Source organism: Phalaenopsis equestris, unplaced genomic scaffold (genome assembly GCF_001263595.1).
Source record: "Phalaenopsis equestris unplaced genomic scaffold, ASM126359v1 Scaffold000004, whole genome shotgun sequence".
In the NCBI taxonomy this organism is placed as follows: domain Eukaryota; kingdom Viridiplantae; phylum Streptophyta; class Magnoliopsida; order Asparagales; family Orchidaceae; genus Phalaenopsis; species Phalaenopsis equestris.
The window spans coordinates 504,640-528,364 of NW_018164446.1; the positions used below are offsets into that span (position 1 = coordinate 504,640).

The 23,725-nt window shown below is 33.7% G+C and overlaps 1 protein-coding gene across 2 annotated transcripts in view; it reads right to left on the reverse strand.

The window, feature by feature from the left end:
- Nucleotides 1-4,508: 4,508 nt before the first annotated feature.
- The window catches only part of LOC110018168 (3-hydroxyisobutyryl-CoA hydrolase-like protein 5), a 25,358-nt gene continuing 6,141 nt past the window's right edge, over nt 4,509-23,725 (reverse strand). The window contains exons 1-13 of one of the 2 annotated variants that reach the window (XM_020715382.1): nt 21,605-21,681; nt 21,455-21,515; nt 21,270-21,343; nt 21,091-21,174; nt 17,745-17,829; nt 7,737-7,822; nt 7,219-7,340; nt 7,056-7,116; nt 6,401-6,499; nt 5,447-5,548; nt 5,327-5,368; nt 5,123-5,232; nt 4,509-4,852 (exon numbers count right to left, since the gene is read on the reverse strand). In XM_020715382.1, coding sequence (XP_020571041.1) covers nt 4,789-4,852; nt 5,123-5,232; nt 5,327-5,368; nt 5,447-5,548; nt 6,401-6,499; nt 7,056-7,116; nt 7,219-7,340; nt 7,737-7,822; nt 17,745-17,829; nt 21,091-21,174; nt 21,270-21,343; nt 21,455-21,476 — 951 coding nt within the window. In that variant the 5' untranslated portion in view covers nt 21,477-21,515; nt 21,605-21,681 and the 3' untranslated portion in view covers nt 4,509-4,788. Of the gene's footprint in view, nt 4,853-5,122; nt 5,233-5,326; nt 5,369-5,446; nt 5,549-6,400; nt 6,500-7,055; nt 7,117-7,218; nt 7,341-7,736; nt 7,823-17,744; nt 17,830-21,090; nt 21,175-21,269; nt 21,344-21,454; nt 21,516-21,604; nt 21,682-23,725 lie in introns of those variants that run through there. The other variant, XM_020715383.1, reaches the window with a different exon arrangement.

Consider the following 23,725-nt stretch of genomic DNA (forward strand, 5'->3'; position numbering starts at 1 on the left):
TATATATATATATATATATAATTTATGTACGATAAAAATATAAAGTGCTGCAGATCTTGATATTTTCGAGCAATGAGGTCGGTTTCGCCCGAAAATATGATGGCAGCCGATACACCTCCAACAAATCTTCATCATCCGACACGAATTTCGAGCATAACACGGTGGATAAGGTCAACATAAGAACAAACTATCTACTGCATTAGTGATCAAGTAGAAAGGTTCTAGGCAGAATTTCCCAATGAAGGCTCCTATCAATAACTTCAGAATTTAAAGTAGTTCTTAAGCAACTCTCCTTCACTTTCGCGAATTCCGGAGAGATGGGATGAATCCTTGATGATTAGTCGGTTTGTCATAATTGCTCCGCGAATAGTCTGACAAACTCGTTAAAGGTGTTTACAGTGCTCGTGGCAGAGTAGAACTAGGTGCGAGTTTGTTATTTAAGAGTGGTTTAGAACACTAGATACAGAAGTGCGTCAGAGGTACGCTGAATTTGTATGATGGTTCGATAATGATCAATATGCTTATAGAGGTCGGTTATCTCTTCATAGGTGTTGATGTTCTGAAGCTTAAAACCTGTTGGGATGGGATGTTGGAGAATCACATCCGTTAAGGGAAAAGATTCATGGACATTACGGTGAGTGGGGAAGCGATCATTTTTCTTTAGGGGGAACTCTTTCCGGACGAGGCATCGTAGCTCGTTACTAATGACCATCTGTACTGACAATAAAGTCGTGCCTGTGCTAAGTGAGTTGCGCGAGATGGATGAGTGGAACTTGCGGTATTTTGGAGTTCATCATCACGACCTAACAGGTGAAGTGTTCCTTCTTGGGGATAGGGGCTAGTACGAGTTCCTCCTAGTAGTATATTTCCCTTAGGTGGCTAAGTTAATGGTAAACGAATTTCATTCAATGGTGTGGGCAGCGACTATGAGCCCCGCATAGGAGTTGTAGAATTTCTAGTTGAGACTCTTCCATTCTACGCATTCGATCTTCTATTGAAGGACCCAAAACACCTTCATCAGCAGGATAGGCTCTCAGCAGGATAGCGTCTTCCAGGCCGGGAAGACGAAGAAGCATGCCGCCCTTGGCTTTGTGATTGTTCCCTGGAACGATGAGTGTTGGACCGGGATGCTCCATTATCACGAACATTGTGTCTGGTTGCCATGTAGTAGACCGCGTAAGTACTTTAGTTATGGGATTGAAACCTTCCCACAGACGGCGCCAAACTGATGTGTGCTAGAAAATTCACGGCGGTCGAGTAATCGATTATCGTCTTAGCGTTGCACGAGAATTCAGCACACACTCAGATAAAAATGAATCAAGCTGTGATCACACCAGAAGTTTTTACGTGGAAAACCCGTAAAAAGGGAAAAAACACGGGGTCTGGCCCAGTTGTAAAAATCCACTATAAGTTGATGATTACAAATGCCCCTTTGTCCCACAGGTGGAAAAGAGTTACTAGCTTTCCACGTTACAACGTCGACTGATGACGTCTAATAAGCAGTGGTTGACGGAGGTCAGCGGTAGCTAACAACAGTTGATGACGGTCGGTGGTAGTTGACAGAGGTCAGCGGTGATCGACGGTGTTCAACGGTGGTCGGCGTTGGTCGACAGAGGTCGGCGGTCGGGGTCGACGGTCAGTGGTGGTCGACGGCAATCGACGATGACGATGATGATCTTGGACTTGAGCTCCTTCTCAAAACCTCAAGTTCTCTCTTATGCCTCCTCCCCTCATGTGAGGGGTGAGGCTCTATTTATAGTGTTTTGAGTGCAATTAATGCAGGGATTCGACATTCTTTTGACCTTTTAAATGCCTCCGGAAATCCTCCAATAGTGGTTTAATGACTTGATTTGGGCCTGATTTGACTCGGATTGGACTAACTTTTATATCATTAGGTCCGTCTCATCGAGCCGATCAGTTTGACTATAATTTTGCTGAAATCAGAGCTTCAGATGACTCTTAATCGAAGTTTGAATGTCTCTTGTTCAAAAAATTGCACTGAGATTCATGCTGGTTGATGAAAATTTGTTGGTGACGTATCAAGTCTCATTGCGGGTTCATTAGTCAATAATAAAAAAAACTGATTTATTTTAACAAAAGAAACTCAAAAATGAAAAATAATTACAAGCTTGCCTCAATTAAAATGATTCATTAAAAGCATGTTCTTCCCCTCAATTACATAAAATAGAGTTACAAAGTTAATAACACAAATTTGATTTCTTGTACTTATAATAGAATAGTAGAATTTATAGTTGATGTTAGGCCGACAATGATGATTATGCGATGACAATTACTAGCTATAATCATCAACAAAGCTCTATAATTTTTTCATTCAAACTCATATTAATTTTAAGTTCAAACACTATTTATATGAAGAATAAGTCTATTTATAATTCTTTTCATCCAAAGTGCTATATAAAATGATTTATTTTAGATTTTCTTATGATAGATCATTTTTTTAGCATTTAGTTATCTTAACAATCTCATAATTGAGTGGTATTAGGCTTATTAGACTTCTCTTATCAATTCACTCTATTTTATTATAACCAATAAATAATCAGATATTATTTGGTCGACTAATTAATGTTATAAACTTTATAGTTTGAATCGAAGGTTTAATATTGGCTCATTTAAACTAGGATGAATATTTATTGTTATTGAGTCGGTCCAATTAATAAGTTCAGTTTGACTATAAGTCTGATAAAATAGGAGTTTTGATGGGTTTGATTTTAATTTAAATATTTTTTCAACTCAAATATTTATTGAAATCCATGCTTCTTTTGATGAATTTGTTGATGGTGTATCATTTGCTCTTTTAATTTTAAAGATCATTTTTCTTACATTCAAAATAATATCTATGTAAAATTAATCCATCATGATAACCCTTTTAACCTATCAATGTATTAAATGTGAAGATTTAATTATTTTAGCTAATTATTCATTTATCAATAGTTATTGAAATATATAAATGCAGCATTCATAGATTTAATTATATAATAACCATTTAGCAAATATTATTATTTATTTTAATTAAGCATTATTGATGGCTATGAGAACTCAATCAAGTAAAATAGTGGTTAATTAAGGGCTATTTATTCAATTAGTCTACCTATATACACCTTAATCAACTACTATAGTTCGATTAAGTTATTTATATATATCTAACACCTAAATTCTATTTTTTTTTTTTATACATACCAACAAAATTTTTTATATCATATAAAAATATCACCATTTAAGCTTTTAAAAGGTGAAATATATCATTTCATGCATAAATAAAGTGGTGTGTCTATCTATATAAATATGAATTAAAGTTTAAATCTTAGAGATGTAAATACATATGAATTAAGTGTCATGTACTTAAATCTTACTTAAGATACTAAATAAGGCATATTGATCTTATAATCAAGTTGTTTAAACCACATGAAATGAAATCAACCAAAATTGGCTATTATAAATACCGTCCCGCATAAATATCAACATTTACAATAAAATTTTAACTAATATAATTTGGCTTTATAAAATTCCTAACATTTTGATTCTAAATGTAGGTATATATATAAGTTTGTCAAAACGGCTCGTTGTTCGCGAACAGCTCATGTTCGACTCGTTAAGAAGCTCATGTTCGGCTCGTTTTGGCTCGAAATACTACTCATCAAGTTTATATATATATATATATATAATATATATATATATATATTAAGTAGTATTTTAAAAAAAAAATTAATTGAATACAAAGCTACAAAGATTTATAATCAATTAAAATATTGATTGAGAAAATAGAATAAAAATTACTAAATTAGATTCAAATGATGTTTTAATATAAATAATAATTTTTAAATCTTTCTCAAACCCTTGTTGTCATATAGCTACTTGATTAGGGTTGTTAAAAGCAATCTTTATTCGTGAACAGCTCGTGTTCGGCTCGTTAAGCAAACGAGCAGAACACGAACACACCTTTTTAGCTCGAAATATAAACGAGCCGAACACGAGCTAAGCATGGCTCGTTTACACGCCTATATATATATCATGAATATTAATTTTATAAGTACATTAATTTACAATGTTAAAGAATTTAATTTTCCCAAAAAAAAGGGGAACTCATATACATAAATAGGGTGTTCGACTAAAAATTAGATTTTGCGTTAGTAGAATTTAGTAAATCCGTTAAATTCACCCACCCCATGGGTTTAGTAAATCCAAATTTAAACCGAATTAAACGCAAAATTTCGAAAATTGAATCATAAAATTCATAAATCCACGAAACTCCTATATTTTTGTGTTTAGCCTTATAAATCACGTGTTAAATCTCATTCAAAGGTGCACCAAACACCCCCAAAAGTGGCAAGTATGTACAAAACAATAAGTTATGTTTTTAAAATTTTTTTCCAAAATTTAATTTAATACGAAAGCATGAAATAAATTAAAAAAATATATGGCATATAATATCATAAAATATAAATAGTACAAAAGGAAACCTTAAAACTTTATCGATAGAAGTAGGGGCAAAAACAAATCAAGTTGAACTTGGGTCCAACCTAACTCAAGCTCAACATGTTCGCTCAATAGGGAGCTCAAACTCGACCCGCGCTCAATTCAAGTCCACATGACAACGATTTTGCTTTAACTTCCCAAATATCAGAAATGCTCTTATGCCTTTTTTTTTGTTCATATAACATACAAATTTCAAGAACATTTTACAACACATGCAATCACCCTTACTATATATAGCTAATATGCAAAACATAATAAGTACAATATGATAGTATTTAGTAAGGCATACATATATTAGTGAAATAATTTGTTTCCTCTCAAGCTAGGATAGACCGAGTCTTCATATTTCCCATCCCACCTGTACAGCCACAACGACCAAAACAGATTATTAGAGCTTCTGCAGAAGTAAGAATTGGGGCGTTTACATACATACCACCCAATTCCTATGTATTTACATATGTCACACCTAAACTTTACTTTTTTACATTTATACCATCTAAACCTTTTGAATCACATAAAAAATATCATGAATGGGAAAAGTGGCAGATATGTAAAAATTGAAGCTTAGGTGATATATATGTAAATACAAGAATTGAGAAAGCAGAGAATCATATGAATCAGTTATTACCTGCATCCTTTTCCCTCAGCAGGTATTTGTAACTCCAATTCTGGACTGAATGGTTTGAAAGCGAGATCAATTTTTTCATTGCTCACTTCCATGGCCGTTGCAGGGTTCCACTGAGGAATTGTAGGGAGACTTTAAGAGGTAAGACTGCCTGTTTTGAAATTATATAGTTTATATTTGATTGAAATGATGAATGGAAGAGAGTACCTTGGGAACATTATCTTTGTCAATGCTAAAAGCTCGAATACCCTTTAATGGAGTAAAAATTTTTTGAGAAACCAGGATAAGCATAACAAAAGGGAAATGATTAAGCAATTCTAGCGTTACCTCGTAGACATCATCGGATACCACAGATCTAAGCAGGTTCATTGTGAGTCTGAATTCTTTCTTGAGACATTCTGCCAAGGTTTGGGTTCTTCCCTCTCGGATCTGCCAAGCAGGTGATTCGTTAGTAAGTAAGAAGATTGAAAATTTCTAGTTCCTTTTTCAGGTATAAGTTTGTTCAGAAAAGCTAAGATGTTTTATTTTGGGGAAGCTTAAGGGCTAAAGAAGAACTTTTATGCAAGAGAGATTCAATATCTGAGCTGTAGGAACAATTTATAAAAAAGAGTAAAGTGGCGAAGTAGTTCCCAGACTCTTTAAATTGGGGTTAAAATAATCATATTAAAGAGTTGCAGGGACTAAATTAATACTTTTATAGACTCTGGTACTAAAATAGTAAAATGACCCCTACAAAGAGTCGGTACTATTTTGACACTTTTCTCTTATAAAAAATTTACCAAGTTAGCAGAGAAAAGCTGATATGCTAAAAGAAAATTTCACCTGTGAAATAAAAACGCAAAAGAATTGTATAATGTCGATGTAATTACTCTCAATTCATGTTTATTTAGTTGCACACACACACACACACATATATATTTATATATATATACGCTTAGGTGTTGTGCATACTGAAAGATGGTTCTGTTATTCATATAATATAGTTATGCAATGAATTAATAATTCCCATATCCTTCAATTCGATCACATAATGCATTCATATGCATTACAATGTTGATTCTATTAAGCAGAGAGAGTAATTGTAGTCGTTTAAGAGATGTAGAACTGAAACAAATATTACGTGCAGACTGTGTAGATGTGGATTTGGTGGTATTCATCACAATACCACCACAATACTAATCCACGTGTACGTTATCCCAACAGAATATTTAGAACTGTGGCTTATATTTTGTTTAATATGTGAAAAATAGGATAATAACTGAAAAATGAAAGAAACCATACTGAACGCAAAGTTATTTTTAAACCAGTCGGTGATGCTCTTTTAAATCCTTTGAGCACAGGCCATATCCATTCGTTGCCAAAATTCCGTGCTTCAGCTTCCTACAAGAGTTTGGTAAAGTTAGGTAATAGAGAAAGAGCAGGCTACTACATGCAGGTTAAATTAGAAATTCCTTATTTTGATTTTAATATGTCCAAATTCAGTAAAATTTTTTGATTCTATATATACATTGGTTAGATTTAATAAACTGTTCTATGAGGTTTCAAGCAATACTATCTTTTGATAAGCCAGGATGGCTTGTTGATTGAATGCTTCATCTGTTTGCATCAAAGTGTTAAAGAGTAAAAAATCATATTAATTTTTGAAACTAGCTTTTGTAAATTCAAGCAAACAAATGAGCCTTCAAGTCAAAACTCAGTTCAGCCACGTCAAATTTTTACCAAGGAAGAAGAAAACTAAGGTGAATGGCTTTATATAAATATATTAATTATTACATTATATAGTATTATATTTATCTAATCGTTTGATTTCACCAGTTTTTCTGCAGTCGGAACTTTGCTATTTAAAGAGGAGAGGAATAGTAAGATGAGTTGTTGCCAAGAGAAATTCATAAAAGAGAAAATGTCACGTGCATGGCTGAATGTTTTATACACTTACAAATGATTCTATTATCTCTTCCAAAGATTCTTTGCAAAAGCACATATTAATGGCTTGTAACCTGCAATAAAAGAATACCAAATTAGTCTCAGAAAGCTAATATTGGTTATTTTAAACACTAAAAACAAGTCTCTCATTAATAGCATACACTTAGAAGTATTACTTGTTTAAGATGGTTTCTTCCTCAGGGAGAACATTAATAGAAAATTTCTCAATCACATTCCTGACCGCATTTTCATCACCTGAATCCAAACTCAATAAACACTTCTCAAGCTCGTTCAATTTCTACAACATAAGAAAAGAAAAATTTCAAGTCATGTTGCACATGTCATTTTGATGAAAGTAAACGGTGCTACAATAACCCCAAACAATTCTCTGATAAATTGGAATGAAGAATATCATTAAGAAAAGGGGGCATTTACAAACATATCACCCAATTCTTATGTATTTATATATCTAACACCTAATATATATATATATATATATATATATAACACCTAAACTTTAGTTTCCACATTTATATCACCCAAAGCTTTCATATCACAAAAAAAAAAAAACCACCATTTCAACTTTCAAAAAGTGAAATACACCTTTTCATGCAAGATCGGAAGTGGCGGTGTTAAATATGTAAATGCATAAGAATTGAGTTGTACGTATCTAAATCTTCCAAAAAATAATTACCTCGGATGGGACAAAGTGAGTTGCAAGGCCAAGTGCAACCATATCCTTCCCACTTAACCGTGCATTTGTTAAGGACAAGTATTCCCCTGAACATTTACCAAGGAAATAAAAAAATTAGTGGAAAATGGAGAAAAGTGAAATGCGTAGTAATCAGCCTGTTAGTTTTTTTATCAGTAAAAATCTATATAGACGTCATCATAATTCATAAGTTTATTCCGGCTATTTGGGCTTGGCTTTATGAACCCTCCTCCATCGATTCCTTCTGAGCGCAACATGTGACTTCGCTATATCTTGCACAAAATTTTTATCGGGCATTTACATACATACCACAAAAGTCTTATTTGTTTACATATCTAACACATAAACACACGTATCTACATGCACAATATTCAAATTTTTACTATCACATCAAAAATACCACTATTACTATCTTTTTAAAATTGAAATGTACATTTTCATGCACAGATTTATGACACTAACTGAAAAAAAATAAAACAAAATAAAATAAAATAAAATGAAAGAAAAGAAAATTTAATGGATTGGTGTCGATTCGGAGGGTTTAACTGCCTCAACGTTTTCGTTTTCAGAGAACAAGCATTCCATTTGAAGCAAAGAAACGAATCAGACAAGAGAGCGAAAGCAAGAACCAAATGAGAAGAAAGTGGAGGGTCACATGTTGCTCTTACTGGAGATTAAATGCAGAGCAATGAGACTCCTAGAAGGAAGAAGTAATAGTGTTTGCGCTTGGGTAGAAAAAGCATCAAGTGATGCCGGTGTGAAAAAGAAAAAAAGGAGACTGTTGACAATTGGACCTAATTTAGGATCCTATTGGTAAAAAAAAAATATTGAAAAAGTCTAGAGGTTGATTTGTAAAACATTGTAATAGTCTATTTAAACCGATGTTATGAATGTACAAAGTAGGTTTTGAACAATTCTTTCTTGATGGTATTCAATCCCTAACCCTAACAGCTGTCGCAACCCTCATTAGTGTTGCTCAATCATCAGGATTAGCATGCAGAGACTCGAAACTCCAATGTTCCACCTTCGGTAGAGACCCAATTCTTCAAGGATGTCCACTCCCTATTAGGTGAAGATGACACCGGTCCTGCAGGTGTCGCGCATCGTCAGAAGGTTTCAGTCTTACACCACGTCGGAATCACAATTGCCACAACGAGAGGTAACTAGGACACCAACGAGGGGATCACAACGTTACAATCACAATTAGAGCTAATTGGGACGACAACCCCCGCAATACAGTCGCGTTAACTAGTTATTCTAACTACAAGATTGTGGGATAGCATCAAACCCTCACGATATCGTCGCACTAACTACTTTTTTCCTTGGGTTATTGTAGTTTAAATATGTGATTGCACATGCATTATCTTTAAAAAACTCATTATGTTATTTTAATATTTTTTCAGATTTAAGCTTTTGAATAAAATTAATTCTAGAAGAGAATGTGTACAAAAGACAAGATCAACAACCAGAAATATAATTTTTTTACTTATTATTTAATTTTTTTTTCTTTAGTTGCCTTTCAATGAATATTTAAGTGTTAGTGATAAAAGTACAATAATAGAAAATTTAATTCCAACGTATAACCATATGTTCCGGCCTTGCTTAATTCCAAACCTCGACCCAGATTGTGACAAGTGGGAGGAGTTTGTGGCAACCTTTAGAGACTGGTTCATACCACAATCAGCAAGGAAATAAATGTATGACAAGTTTATCCAACTGGTAAAGGGTGATTGTTTGATAATGCAGTACGAGACAGAGTTCACCACACTTTTTAAGGTGTGCATCCTAGTTAGTTCCAAATGCAGACGACAAGTGTCATAGGTTTTTGTCTGGAATGAAGGATTCAATAAGACAACCACTATTACCACTTGGGATTGAAGATTATTCAGTGTTAGTGAGAGGGCTAGTAGACTCAGAAATGTAAATACACATATAAGAAGAAGAGTTTTGAAGTGACACCAACAATACATTTTGGAGAGTCTGATGGGAAAAAAATAAAATCATATACTGATGAAGTTATTAGTCAGACTAACAATGGTACCATAAAGCCCCGTGCTAAGTGTGAGAAATAACATCGTGGAGAATGTCTATTTTATTTTAAGGGGTCTTACTTATACAAACAACCTGGACGTTAGATAAGAAATTGCCCAAATTCCACTCAGAGATCCATACCAAATGCTAACTCATGAAGAGATTCAACCCAAAGAAATTTTCACGAGAGATCTACTTTCAGGAGTGATCAACAAAATATGATAGAGGTTGGTAGGGTGATTCATAGAAGCAACCAAGAGAAAACATTCAACCAAGTGTCTATTCCCTAACTCATTAGTAACCTGAAGAACATGTTGATGCTGATGTAGATGCTACTAGAGTTTGATGGAGTGATTTATCATTTGGGTGTCATGTTAGTTATCTAGTGTTGTGTATATTTATGTATTGAGATCTCACAAATTTGCATGTTGTTTTAATTATGATATCATGCTTAGATGTTGGGGGATTTTTAATTAAATTATCTTAATTCAGATGACGGATTTATCATATCTGATTTTTTTTTATCAATTAACAAAAATTAAACTTTCATGAAGATTTTTGAATAGATCATGGTTAATCTGCATGATGTTTAGCTGGTGTGAAGTTCGTGAATTTCAAGGGTGAAATTTTATGAGGGGAGATTATGATAACCAAAAATATAAATAATAAAAAAAAATAAATTGAAATTAAAGAAAAGTAAATTTAATGCATTGGTGTTGATTCAGAGGGTTTAATTGTATAGAAGCTTTCCTTTTGAGAAGATGAGAATCCCATTTGAAGCAAAGAAACGAATCAGACGAGAGAGCGAGAACAAGTGCCAAAGGAGAAGAAAGAGGAGGGTTCGGGAGTTTCTCTTGCTAGAGATTCGATGCAGGGCAACGAGGCTCGGACAAGGAAGAATGAATAGTGCTCTCACTTGGGTAGAAAAAGCATTGAGCGATCTCGGTGCAAAAAAGAAGAGGAGAGGTTGTGTGTGCCTTGCGTTGATGCCATAAGGGACGCAGCTTTGGTTTCCAAAAAGGGATGGTTGACGTACCGAGGGCTGGAGGTGTTCTGTACGAGGAAGACAGGACCGATTTCTTGCGATAGCCATCGCGTGAACGTAGCCGAGTGATATTGAGGAGTCAAAGCTTCATACGAAAGAAAAGGAGAAGAAAGCAGCCTTCTGTGCGGAAAAAATTTGGGTACATAAGACGTACGCAGCGATACATGCGTCCTCCTGCCCGAGCCGAATCGAGGGTTAAGAGAAGTTGGGTCATGCCCTGGTTGAGTCAAGGAAGAAGGTGAAAATAAAAGAGAAGGCATGGCATTTTTGTGTTTTGTCCAGCGTGAATAAGAAGAGGAAGGAGAAGCGAAGAGAAGCCGAGCTGTCGCTACTGCCGATAAGTTCACCTGGGAGGAGCAAAGTCGGGAAGAGAAGGAAAAATTATTCCATACGGCATGCGGTGTCGATGGATCCACCTAAAGATGGATCCAACTAAATGAAAATGAAAAAAAAAAAAAAAAAAAAAAAAAAAAAGATGGATCCACCTAAATTATAAATAAAAAAAAAATAAAAAAAAAATGAAATATATCCGTGATCTACGGTTAGGATCGGACACGACAAACAAAGATACATGCAGTGTCCGTATGCAATAATTTCTCGAAGAGAAGAGAGCAGCTTCGTGGGGAGAAAGAGAAAAAAAATTACCTAAGGATTATGCACACCGTAGAGATTATTAAATATTATTGAAGGTATTAGAATGTTAAGAATAACCTAATCAAGTTTTCAAATAACAACAAAAAAATATGAGCACGAAACCGTGGAATCTATTGGTAGATTATTGAGGGATTATTGAGAAATTATTGGAGTTAATACCCAATATCTGAGTTATTTGGAAGCTTATTTGAGGGAATAAACATGTAGAATTGTGTGCGTACTCTGTACGTAAATAACGCTCCAGAAGAGGAGCCTACCGATCTGCTCGGGAGAAGTGAGCGAGTCGCACGCCCCGCGCATGGGAAATTTTGGCGTGGGGAGGGTTAAACGAAGTGCTTATGAAGAGACTAGGGTTTTTCTTATGGGCTTTATGTCATAATTATATAAAATAATTTAATGAAAAATATTATTAAGTTAATATTAAATTTTATGAATTAAAATCAGCGATATTAATTGAATAAGCATCTGTGAGAGATCGAGATAGTTACTTTAGAAACTAAAAGAAAGGATTAATTAAAGATAAGTTAGGATTTAAGGGTATTTAGATTTTTAATTATATAGTTTTAATTACAATTAAAGCATTAACATGAATTTTTTTTGTAATCAAAATCATAAAGTAGGAAGAAAAAATTAACGACAGTAAATAAAGGGATAAATAGGATCATAAGAAAATTGTTGACTTTGCAACAAGATTGATTGACATAAATTTCCATTATACATATAATTTATGTAGATTAAATACTTAATTCTAAAATAATTTTAATTTTAAGACATAGTTTAAAATTAAGTGGCATTAAGAATCATAAAAAAAAGTTTAAATCTATGGACTGATGTCATATTTAATGAATAAAAAAGTACAATAATATATATTTATTTTATTAATGATAATACATTATTATTAAGATAAACAATATTAAACTATATATAAATTTATTTGTCTTATGAGTAAATTTAGGTTTAATCTTTAGAATGGGGTTTTGAGGAGATAAATATAATGTTTAAGGAGGTTTTTGAAAGGCCAGTGTGAGTAATTATATTTTTAAATTTCAGCAATTTTTATTATTTATAAAAATAAGCTTGATTTCATTTATGCTATGTTCTAGTGAGATTTAGATTATACTAGATTTTTCATATTATTAGATAGAAAAGAAATGCACGTTAAGTAGTTGCATTAAAATTTTTCTAAGAGATATTATAACTACATGATATGTAGATTTCAGTATAGGTGCATATATCATTTTATTACATGGTCTCTAGATTTAGTAAGATTACATTTATTCATTAGTAGATTGAGATAAAATATTTCATAAAAATATAATGTATAACATGAAAATGAAGTATTGTATATATAAATGTTTGTTTGTGTAAGTTAAGAGGAGTTCACCTTCATATGGTACATGCAGAGGACATCAGTGTATCCGCGTGCATAGATGTTATCCAACCATCCTAAACAACTGTGATGTTTAGACCGTTAACTGGTGTCCGACGAAAGAATACCCTATAGAAAAAACACTAACTGACGGTAAAACCGACAACTTAAATTTTAGTTGGCAAAAATGTCTTATTTTCCGACATTTTTACGATGGCTTATGTTTTGAGTTATTTCTGACGACATAATAACAAGACATACTACCGTTTATGAACAATAGATAAGTTTCCGACGGTTTTTATTATAATCGACACATTTCATTATCATTTATATGCACATAATAACCGACAGTTATATCTCGTCGATTATTTACGAGCCCACCATTGAAAGGGCGTTAACCGATGAGTTTTTTTAGCAACCGACGGTCAATTCCTTCAGTATTAATGCTAATAACATATGGATTTGAAGTCATTTGTAAGACCCCAAAAAGAATCCTTTATACCGCCGAAATTCGCTGCACCCCTGAACTTGCCCTAATCCCGATCCATCTCAGTCTTTCCCTCTCGCCGTGTCCTAACCCTTCCCTCCCCTCTTCTGACGACTCCAGCGCCTGATGACCGCAACTCTGACGACTCTAGCTCTGACGACTCACCCCAACTCCAACACTTTGGCATTAATCTCGACACTCAAATGTATGGTTTATGGTGATGTAGAAGGGGATGTTATTAGTAGAATTCAATTTGGTTGGTTGAAATGGAGGAATTCTTCAGATCTATTGTCTGATAGAAAAGTGTCATTTAGACTGAAAGGAAAATTTTAAAAGATGATGGTGAGACCTCTCTATGACACAGAATATTGGCCTTTAAAAGAGAAGCATAAAATTAAGTTAAGTGTTGTCGAGATGAGAATGCTCAGGTGGAAGAGTGGCTTTACACTTAGAGATAAAATGTGAAATGAATATATCCGTGAAAGGGTTAGTGTAGCTCCTGTGGCGAACAAAATTAGAGAGAGTCGTCTTAAATGGTTTAGTCACATTAAACGTCGACCATCGGATGATCCGGTTAGGAGAATAGATGTTTTAGAATCGATTTATGTTAAGAAAGACAGATGTAGACCACCTACAATGACATGAACATATTGTATAAACAATGATCTTAATTTATAAGAATTAAACGAAAATATGACAACAATAGGATGCAATGGAGGAAAAGATTCATGTAGCCGACCCCACTTAGTTGGATAAATGCTTGTTGTTGTTGTTGTTGTTGTTATTGTTGTTGTTGTTGTTGTAGAGATGTTGAAACTTGTGGGATATAGTAAATCCTATTAAAGCCACCAAAGACTTTCTCCAGATTTACTTATTAACATACCAAATAGTTTTTAGGATTTAACCTCTTTAAGATTCAGTGTTTTCAGTTTCAGTAGCTTGTAGATTGTATTTTACAGTTTTATATTCTGTTTACTGCGTACTTTTGCTTTTTTCAGTTTCAGTAGTCTATAAATTATACTCATGCAATTTAATGTTGCCCTTTTTTTTACTGTGTATTATTGTACTTTCATCTTTAGTAGTATGTAGATGTAATAATTAACTTTACTTTCCTGCTTGCAGATAACTTCTGGAAGAAAGAGCGGTATGCCCCCTGTCGGGGGATGTGTTGGCTTGCGGAAGTCCATAAGCCGATGGGGCTGTGGACGTGGTGATAGAGAGTGCACCAAACTGGCATCGCCTCTAGTCCCCTCTACCACACAAGTTCCTCCACCAATCACGATCTCAACATCACAATCACCACTAGCTACGACACCACCACCGCTACCAGCCACAACACAACTACCGTCAACACTCGCATCCACGACACCAGCAGCACCATCAACATTGGTTGCTCTTGAAGCGCTGTCGAGTTCGAGCAGCACAAGCAACCGTTATCAGCTCAGTGCAGTGGGGAACACGTAAGTTTTAATTTAATGTGCATACTACTTCTTAGTTTTTTTATTTAATAGAGAACTAATTACATGTTATTTTTAGATTTAGTCCCCCTACACAGGCCATACATTCCATCAGAGAAATAATTCAGAGCAAGTACGATCACATGTACTTATCTTGAAAGGAGATCTCGATCATAGTTCAGGATATGTGGTTTGACAAGTTTAAGGTAAACCCCGAACACAGTAATTACATTTATTTATTTATTTTTATGAATCTAACAATTTCTAATTCAATTTACTGAAACAATGGTCCTGACCCCCCGAGAAGGAGGCACACATCCGCAGGAACTTCGAGCACAAGGGAAGCGATTAGTTGTGAGACTAGTTCAGTGGTATCGCTAGAAACGTGAGCTCCCATTGTGGTTAGGCGAGGATGTGTTTGCCACACTGCTCAGAGCAAAGAACTCTCCCGAGTATCAAAGGAAGAGAGAGCAGGCAAAACTGAATTGCCGCTCTAACTGCATGGGCATGGAGGTCTTAAAGCACACCCGTGTAGCCTTCCCACATACGGAGTACAAGAGGAAGCTGCGAAGACTTTTTTTTTTGCATTAAATCTTATTTTACATTAAATGTTTGCTAACTATTCCATTACACTGACAAACACTAGAGAATGGGCGGAAGCCAACTGGTGTAGAGTTACACGAGCGCATCCAAAGGCGACAATTGGATCAGTCCTAAGTGGACAGCAGATCGAATGCAACCTAGGTAGTTGACAAGATTAATTAGTACCAAATTCAAATAAATATCAAAATTTATTTAGTCTCTCACTTTCATTAATCATATGTTCTGTAGAAGGTCTTCCTAAGACTCAAGGAGAGCTGATCTTGGCAGTCGGTTTTTGGTTCGGGCCATCTTACGATCCGTCTGAGTACGACTTTTAAAATAAGCTGTCGACAAAAAGAAGAAGGGCAGGGTATATGGGTTGTGGTCCCAGGCGATGGCCTACGATGCCTGCCTAGCCTCTAACACAACCGATGTATCAACTTCCACTTCAGAGAAGGAGATGCGTCTTCAGGTTGTTGCTGAGGTTGCTGCCCAGGTAGTTGCCTTGAGATCGGAGATGAGGGCAGAGTCGAAGTGGTGTAGCGTTCAGAACTACAGAAAGGGAAGAAGCCAGTATAGGATGACACCGGGGATGATGATGATGAGAAGATGACACAAGATGTTAAGGAGGATAAGTAGGGAGTTATTTTTTGTTTGGTTTAGTATTGAACAAATTATTGTTAGAACATTAGTTTTATTGTTCGGTTGTACATTTCCTTAATTATTTTTCTTTTATTTGTGTATATGATTTATGCGTTAATTAGTTTTGTTACTGTATTTTGATTGATTTATTATGATTAAATGTGTGTAGATTATAGCGTTAAAAGAAGATTTTATATATTTGTTTTCTGATGATACATGTTTTCAACGACTTATCAATGATTTTACGACGGTTAATTGAACAAAAGACAACTTTTCGACAATCTATTGAATAAGCGAAATTTGGACAAAGTGCTACATGTTTGCTATGGACAAAACTATCGATAAATTCCCAAAGTTAATCAACAATTTGGCGACAGTTTACTGATAGAACCACAACACTTTTCTAACGGAACAACAACAATTATTCCTACGGATGTTTTTGTCGGTTATGTAACCGACGACCAAGCTATGATAAACATGATATGTTTTTGAATCTCTAGCGATGACTATGATAAGTCGGTTAATATAAATCGTCGTTAAATTTATCGATAATTTAATTACTGAAAAATATTTTTACTACGTCAACTTTGTTATAGCTACACCGTCGGTAACTATATTACCTATGGTTTATCCGTTATTACCGATAGCATTTGACCATCAGTAAGAAACTAAATTCCTGTAGTGATATCGACAAGAGGCAAGTAGGCACATTTTTACTTCCAACAATCGTGTAAATTAGATCACAAATCGCTACACATACGTGATAATATCTGTAAGGGGTGTGTTAGATTATGCTTCGACGGTGCTTCTAGAACAAATGTGAATATTAATAGCATGAAGTAAAACTAAGTTAAAGATAAAACCTTGAAGAGTAAATTTAAAGTTAACACATATCAAATTTTAAGTTGTTTTCATTGAATAAATATCATGGGCATATACATTACCATAGCTTGGTCTTTGGTTACCATAACATCTTTTATAATTAAATATGAAAAACCAATATGCGTAGTACTTTCTTTTCCTTAGATTACTATAGTTCAAATATGTAATTGCTCACGAGTTATCTTTAGATAAATCATAATGTTATTTTAATATGTTTTCAAGTTTAAGATTTTAAATAAAATAAATTCTAGAAGAGAGAATGTATACACAATGCAAGATCCGTAACCAGAAAAGTAAAATTTTTTACTTATTATTTAAATTGATTTCTTTAGTGGTTCTTTCCATTAATATTTAAACATTAAATTATTAGTGATATCTATATTCGACGGTCCATTCGCACCTTAATTAATTCCAAGTCCCAGGTCTTGTTTTTATGTGTAAATATCAAAGTTGGGGCATGCGATATGTAAAAGCATAAGAGTTGTGTGATATGCATGTAAATTTCACAGTTTTCATTCTATCTATTCATACATACATAAATTTGATCTCATCACTTTATTAATGCATCTCGTTCCGCTAATGAACATATACAAAATCTATTAATCTATTTTTGTCTTCAATATCTACGACACATATCGTCTAATACGATTATTTCTTTCTTATATCCTTCCTCTAATGTGTACAGACACATTAAAACATTTATCGTTGTTAATTTACCATTTTCTCTCTTAAGAAATGGGTGGAAATCATTCCCCAAAAAACAAAAACATCAATGGAAAAATACATCTTCTACAGGCTACGCATTCTCACGTAACATGTCTAGGAGAAAATATGTCCTTACCCAGATAACCAGGAAGACGTGGAAGAATGTAAGAAAAGCTGCAATCTGAATGAAGCCCAACGCTTGCTTCAGGCATAGAAAAAACCTATAAACCAAATGTTAGATATTAAAAATAAACTTACTAGGAAGGATAAGCTCGCAGCAATGATAATTAAAAGGAGTAAGAGGGTATGCTTGAGTTAAAAGGAATTGGAGGCATTACAAACATTTTTGACTTCAAAATTTTATTTTGGGCGTTTGATTGGAATAAAATTGATAGGTGATTAATATTGCTGAGAAAAATGAGATTGAATCCATTTTTTCCATTGATAGTTTTCTACCCAAGCCTAGTAAAAAACGAAAAGAAAATTTTATGGGCCTCCTCACAAGGAAAAAAAGAAAAATCAATTATTCATTGAAAAAATATGAAAGAAAAAAAAAAAAAAACGAAATCATTTTCATTCAGTATCTCCTCAACAAAACAATTAGGTGAGAAACAAATAAATTCAATTCCTTGGAGGCTTTTTGCAATCATTTTTATTTTGTGTTTACATCTTTTTTTATTTTATTTTATTTATATTTTAATTTAAATTTAAATATATTTGATTGAGGTATTTATTTTTAAAAACACTCAAAATACCTTTTGTGTTTTAAATAATTTTAAAAGCAAATTGATTTACTTTTAAAAATAAAAAAAATAAAATATATAAAAATTATATCAGCTAAATATGTTTTTAAAATAAAAAAAATAATAATAAAAACAAATTTAGGAAACAAAATTAATGCCAAACAGCCCATACCATTTTTCATTCCAATTCCTTTACATTTTTCTATTTCAATTCTTTCAACCTGAAAAACTAAAACAATAGAAAAGCGGGGAAAGCAAAAAAATCTGTCCTTTCACTACTTTTTAAAATAATTCATGGGGTAAAAACAGGAAATTGACTATTCATATCGATTTCATAAAGCAAAAACGACTCCAATAAAAACAAGTGAGTTCGAAAGGTCGTAGAAGACTTCTGTTGGAATGACGTTGTTTTATTTTATATAGCATCGAGTCAAAGAAAGTTCTCCTTTTCCAATTAAGAAATAAAGTTCGCTTTTACTTGAGAAGGAACTTCTTTACAATACATTTTTCCCTTGCATAAAAACCCCTTGACAGAAATGGACTTTCTATTAACAAAAAAGAAATATTCACACCACATATCACTGAATTCCTATGTATTTGCATATCTAACATCTAAACTTCAATTTTTACGTACAAACCACCTTTCCTAGGCATGAAAAGCTGTATTTCACTTTTTAAAGATAAAACTGATGTGTCCTAGAAAATTCACGGCGGTAGAATAATGAATTATTGTCTTAGGACAACTCAGATATTTTCTTGGGATGAAGTGATCCATGGCCTAAATGGTCCTATCTCAGAGAAAATATATATTGGATCTTCTCATGGAGACAGGTATGCGGGGGTGCAAACCTACAGTCTCTCGAATTGATCAGAAGGTCAAGTTCAGTATAGAAGCAAGTGAATCAGTTATTGTGAGAGATGTCAGAAGTTGGTTGGCAGCCTGATCTACCTGTGCCACACTCGACCTTATATTTCAATTGCAGTACGTGTGGTGAACCGCTACATGCATGATCCAAGGAATGGTCATATGGATGCAGTGTATCAGATTCTGAGGTATCTGAAGAGTGCACCAGGGAAATGATTAATATTCAAGAAGAATTAACATGTAGATATTGAGGGTTTTTGTGATTCTGATTGGGCAAATTCAGTTGATGATGGATGATCCTCATCAGAATACTGCATATTTGTAGGTGGCAACTTGGTCTCGTGAAGAAGCAAGAAACAACCAGTGGTTGCAAGATTAACTACAGAGACAGAATATCGAGTCATGACACTAGGAGTTGCAGATTTGATATGGATGAAAACCTTATTGGTTGAACTCAAAGTGGATCAAGAAAATCAAATGAAATTGTGGTGTGAAAACAACTCGACAATCCGCTAACAACTCGATGCAACACAATGGAATCAAACAATGAGAAGCTGAATAACAGATTGTTGAAATTAAGTCATGTGGCTACTGGAGAGCAGATGGCTGACTGCTTCACTAAAGGACATAGTTCAGTGGAGTTAGCTAGATTATGTTGCAAGATGGACTTAGTGAAAATCTTTTGCCCATCTTGCAAGGGAGTGTTGTTAGTTATGTGTATTAAGAGGATTCTATGGATTTATTTGTAAAACATTGTAACCCCTTATTTAAACACATATTTTGAATGAAATATCTAATTTCTGGCTTATTTCTTTCTTCTATTTCTAGAGATGTGTCCAACAATGAGAAAAGTAGTAGACCGGCTAATTCATATTCTACAACAATGCATCCCTATTCAACACAGGAAGATCGCAGTGATACTTAGGAATTCTTTGAGCCAACATATCACAGTTCAGGCCAACAACCTGAGTGCACAAATGTTGGGACTTGGCTTACATATATATTATGTGTTTGTTTGGTTCATTTGGTTTTCATGTTCGAGGCATTTACATGCATACCACCCAATTCCTATGTATTTACATAACTATCACAAACTTGAATTTTTTACATTTATATGCCCAAATCTCTCATATCTCATTACAAATACAACCATTTTAACTTTTAATAAGCCAAATACACATTTTCATGCATGGACGCATAGGTAAGGTGGTATGCAAGTAAAAATTGGAGTTTAGGCGTTCGAAATGTAAATTTAGAAGAATTAAGTTGTATGTATATAAAAATTTCTTCATATATATTTTTTATTCTGCATGTAGGTTTATTGACATGTGTATAATCATCAAAATGAATCTAATTAAAAAAAATATTAAAATTAGAAACGGTTTAAACCACTGCCATATACCTACTAGTTAAAACTGTTGCTATAGTCACCACAGCTAAAAATTTTTCCCGACAATTTTAAACCTGTTGCTAAAAGCCTTTGCAGCAATCATCAAATTTAGCAGTTTAAAAAACCCCGCAGTAAAAATATTAGGGATTTTTACCGTAGCGATAACCTATATAAAATGTTGTGAAACTTTTTATTAGTAGTGATCTTGGTGAGCTTTTCTTAGCTTACTTTATGAAGCTTCTATTCGATTCTTTTGTTCCAGATTTTTCAAACCGGTGTTCCTATTTTATGCGATGTGGTTTTGATTGTGAACCAAATGTAGCCCTCAGTGCATATTCCATACCAACAATATGTGAAATGAATGATTTGGGTGATATAAATGTAAAAAAGCAAATTTTAGGTATTAGATGGGTAAATACATAAGAATTGGGTGGTATCCAAGTAAATGCCCACTTGCCAGATAAATTTGTATTCTTGCACTTACAGTATTCTCAGTGACAACAGAAAACTTCAATGGGACAGTCATAGCTGCACCTCCACCCATAGCAATTCCATGAACAAGGGCGACCTAGCATTTCATCCAAAGATAAAAAAATAAAATGACAATTTCTCCATTCTAAGTAGTAAAAACCATTATCAGTAGAATACAGAAGAAATCATTACCATGGTTTTCTTATAAGTATGGATGTGGTAACACAACCAATACATCCTATATACAACCTCAAGACAGAAATCACCTGTTAAGGTAAAAGAAAGGCATAAATGACTTAAAACGGATCTCCAAACACTAAAATACTGAATGTGATAATACTTCAATTTAAATCATGATTTTGAATTTACTAAGAGACCTGTCCTCCCTGCATAGAACATTTTCAGATCCCCGCCAGCAGAAAAAGCACGCCCAGCTCCCTGAAAATAATGTATAGATCAAAAAGTCTAACCAATCTATATGCAAATAACTAGAAAAAACAGTAATTAATAATAATAAAATAATCCACCTTAAATATCACAAGTTTAATATCTTCATCCTGCTCCCATTTCTCGAGGTATTCAGCTACTAGCTCGACCTAATATCCATTGCATTTCTTAACATTGATTTCCATTGAAAAAGAAAGAAGCAAGAAATTAGCATCAATTCTCCCCCAACCACTTTGAAGAAGAATCGATACACATTTGTTCATCACTCCTCTCTGAGATATATAAAGAGCTGCATTGCTCGGAAGAGGTGGAACTGCGTGCAGTAAGGGTTTTCGGTTGGTGGAGTAAATCTGTGGGCCCCGCAGCTTACCGTCGTAGAGATGAGCAGTCGAGATGCAATTTGAAATATTTGAACGGACGTGATTTACTAGTGCTCTTTTGTGGTGAAGTGACGGTCCACGACTCCACGTTGGGTGGACCGGTGGGATAGATCGGGTTTGTTGGGGGCAGCCTGAACTCTCAAGCAATGTTAACTTTTTTCCAAATCTACCGACATATCATATATTTAAATTTGTGATAATTACATATAAGCCATAAAAAATATTGCTATTTACAAATCGAATATCTAGTTTATTTTTTGAACTAAGAAACATGTGCATTTATGTTTGTCACGATCAAACTATTATGAATTTGATAAAAATAAAAAACAAATATGGATTGGGGTTTTCTCAGTACCTCGATATTGGAGTGCGAATTTGAAACATGAATGAAGGAGTGCATGATTTGCAATTAGCAATGTTTTGAGTGCCATGTATGTAATCAGCCCTTTAAATTTAAAAAAAATATTAAATCAGGACTCCTAACGCAGAACTATGTTCGGAGTGCACTGATATGCAGGCACGTGGAGGTGATAGAAAAATAAAAAAAGAATCATTTTAGCGCAGAGGAATATTTCTCCCATATTATTCTACATTATTCATGTGTTATTGTGGAGGTATTCATGTGTTATTGTGTTTTGGGAATATTCTCGGTGTTATAATAACACAATAACACATGAAATATGGATTGGGATTTTCTCATTACCTTTGATATTGGAGTGCGAATTCGAAAAATGAATGAAAGGAGTGCATGGTTTGCAATTAGCAATGTTTTGAGTGCCATATATGTAATCAACCTTTTAAATTGGAAAAATATTAGATCAGGACTCCTAACGCAGAACTACGTTCGCAGTGTACTGATATGCGGACACGTGGATGTGATAGAAAAATAAAAAAAGAATCGTTTTAGCGCAGTGGAATATTCCTCCCGTGTTATTCCACATTATTCATGTGTTATTGTGGTGGTATTCATGTGTTATTGTGTTTTGGGAATATTCTCGGTGTTATAATAACACAATAACACATGAATACCACCACCACAATAACATCTAAACAAAATAACAAAGGAGGGATATTCTCCTGTGTTACCGGGCTGTATCACAGGAAAGCGAGCGGGTTTCCTTGAAGCCACATGTCCGCATACCAATATACTCCAAACGTAGCTCTACATTAGGAGTCCTGATATAATATTTTTCCCTTTAAATTTATGTATTCACATACATAACATCTATAATTTAATCTTTATGACTATGATATTAAAATATCATAGACTTTATGCATGAAAAACTAATAATAATATTTTTATTTAATATTAAAAATTTAAATATATAAATATGAAATTTTAAATTTAGATATATAAATACATAAGAAATGGGTGCAATTTTTTTGACATTATTATACACAGTCATAAGAACCATATATTTAAAATGTATTTATTTTTTAAATTAGAAGGACTTTACTCGTGGCGTATGAATTAAATAATATTATTGTATTTTTAATGTCATGGATCTGAATCCAATATTTTCAAACCTCATCAATCATTTTGGACGTTCAATTTTTAATTTTATAATTCATGCGGTGAGAGCGACGTGCGGTAGGTGATTTGGTAAGGAGGGGGTTCGGAACATTAAAGATTCGGTTGTTGGCTAAGGTTTTTTTTTCAAACTCCTTTGAATTGACTTATTTATGACGTGTACTGTGTCAGAACCTTTTTTTATTTTTTTATAATAAAATTATATATATATATATATATATATACATACATACATTTATACATTTTAAGTTATTTAATAAAATTAATATATTAATTGGCACTTCATTTGA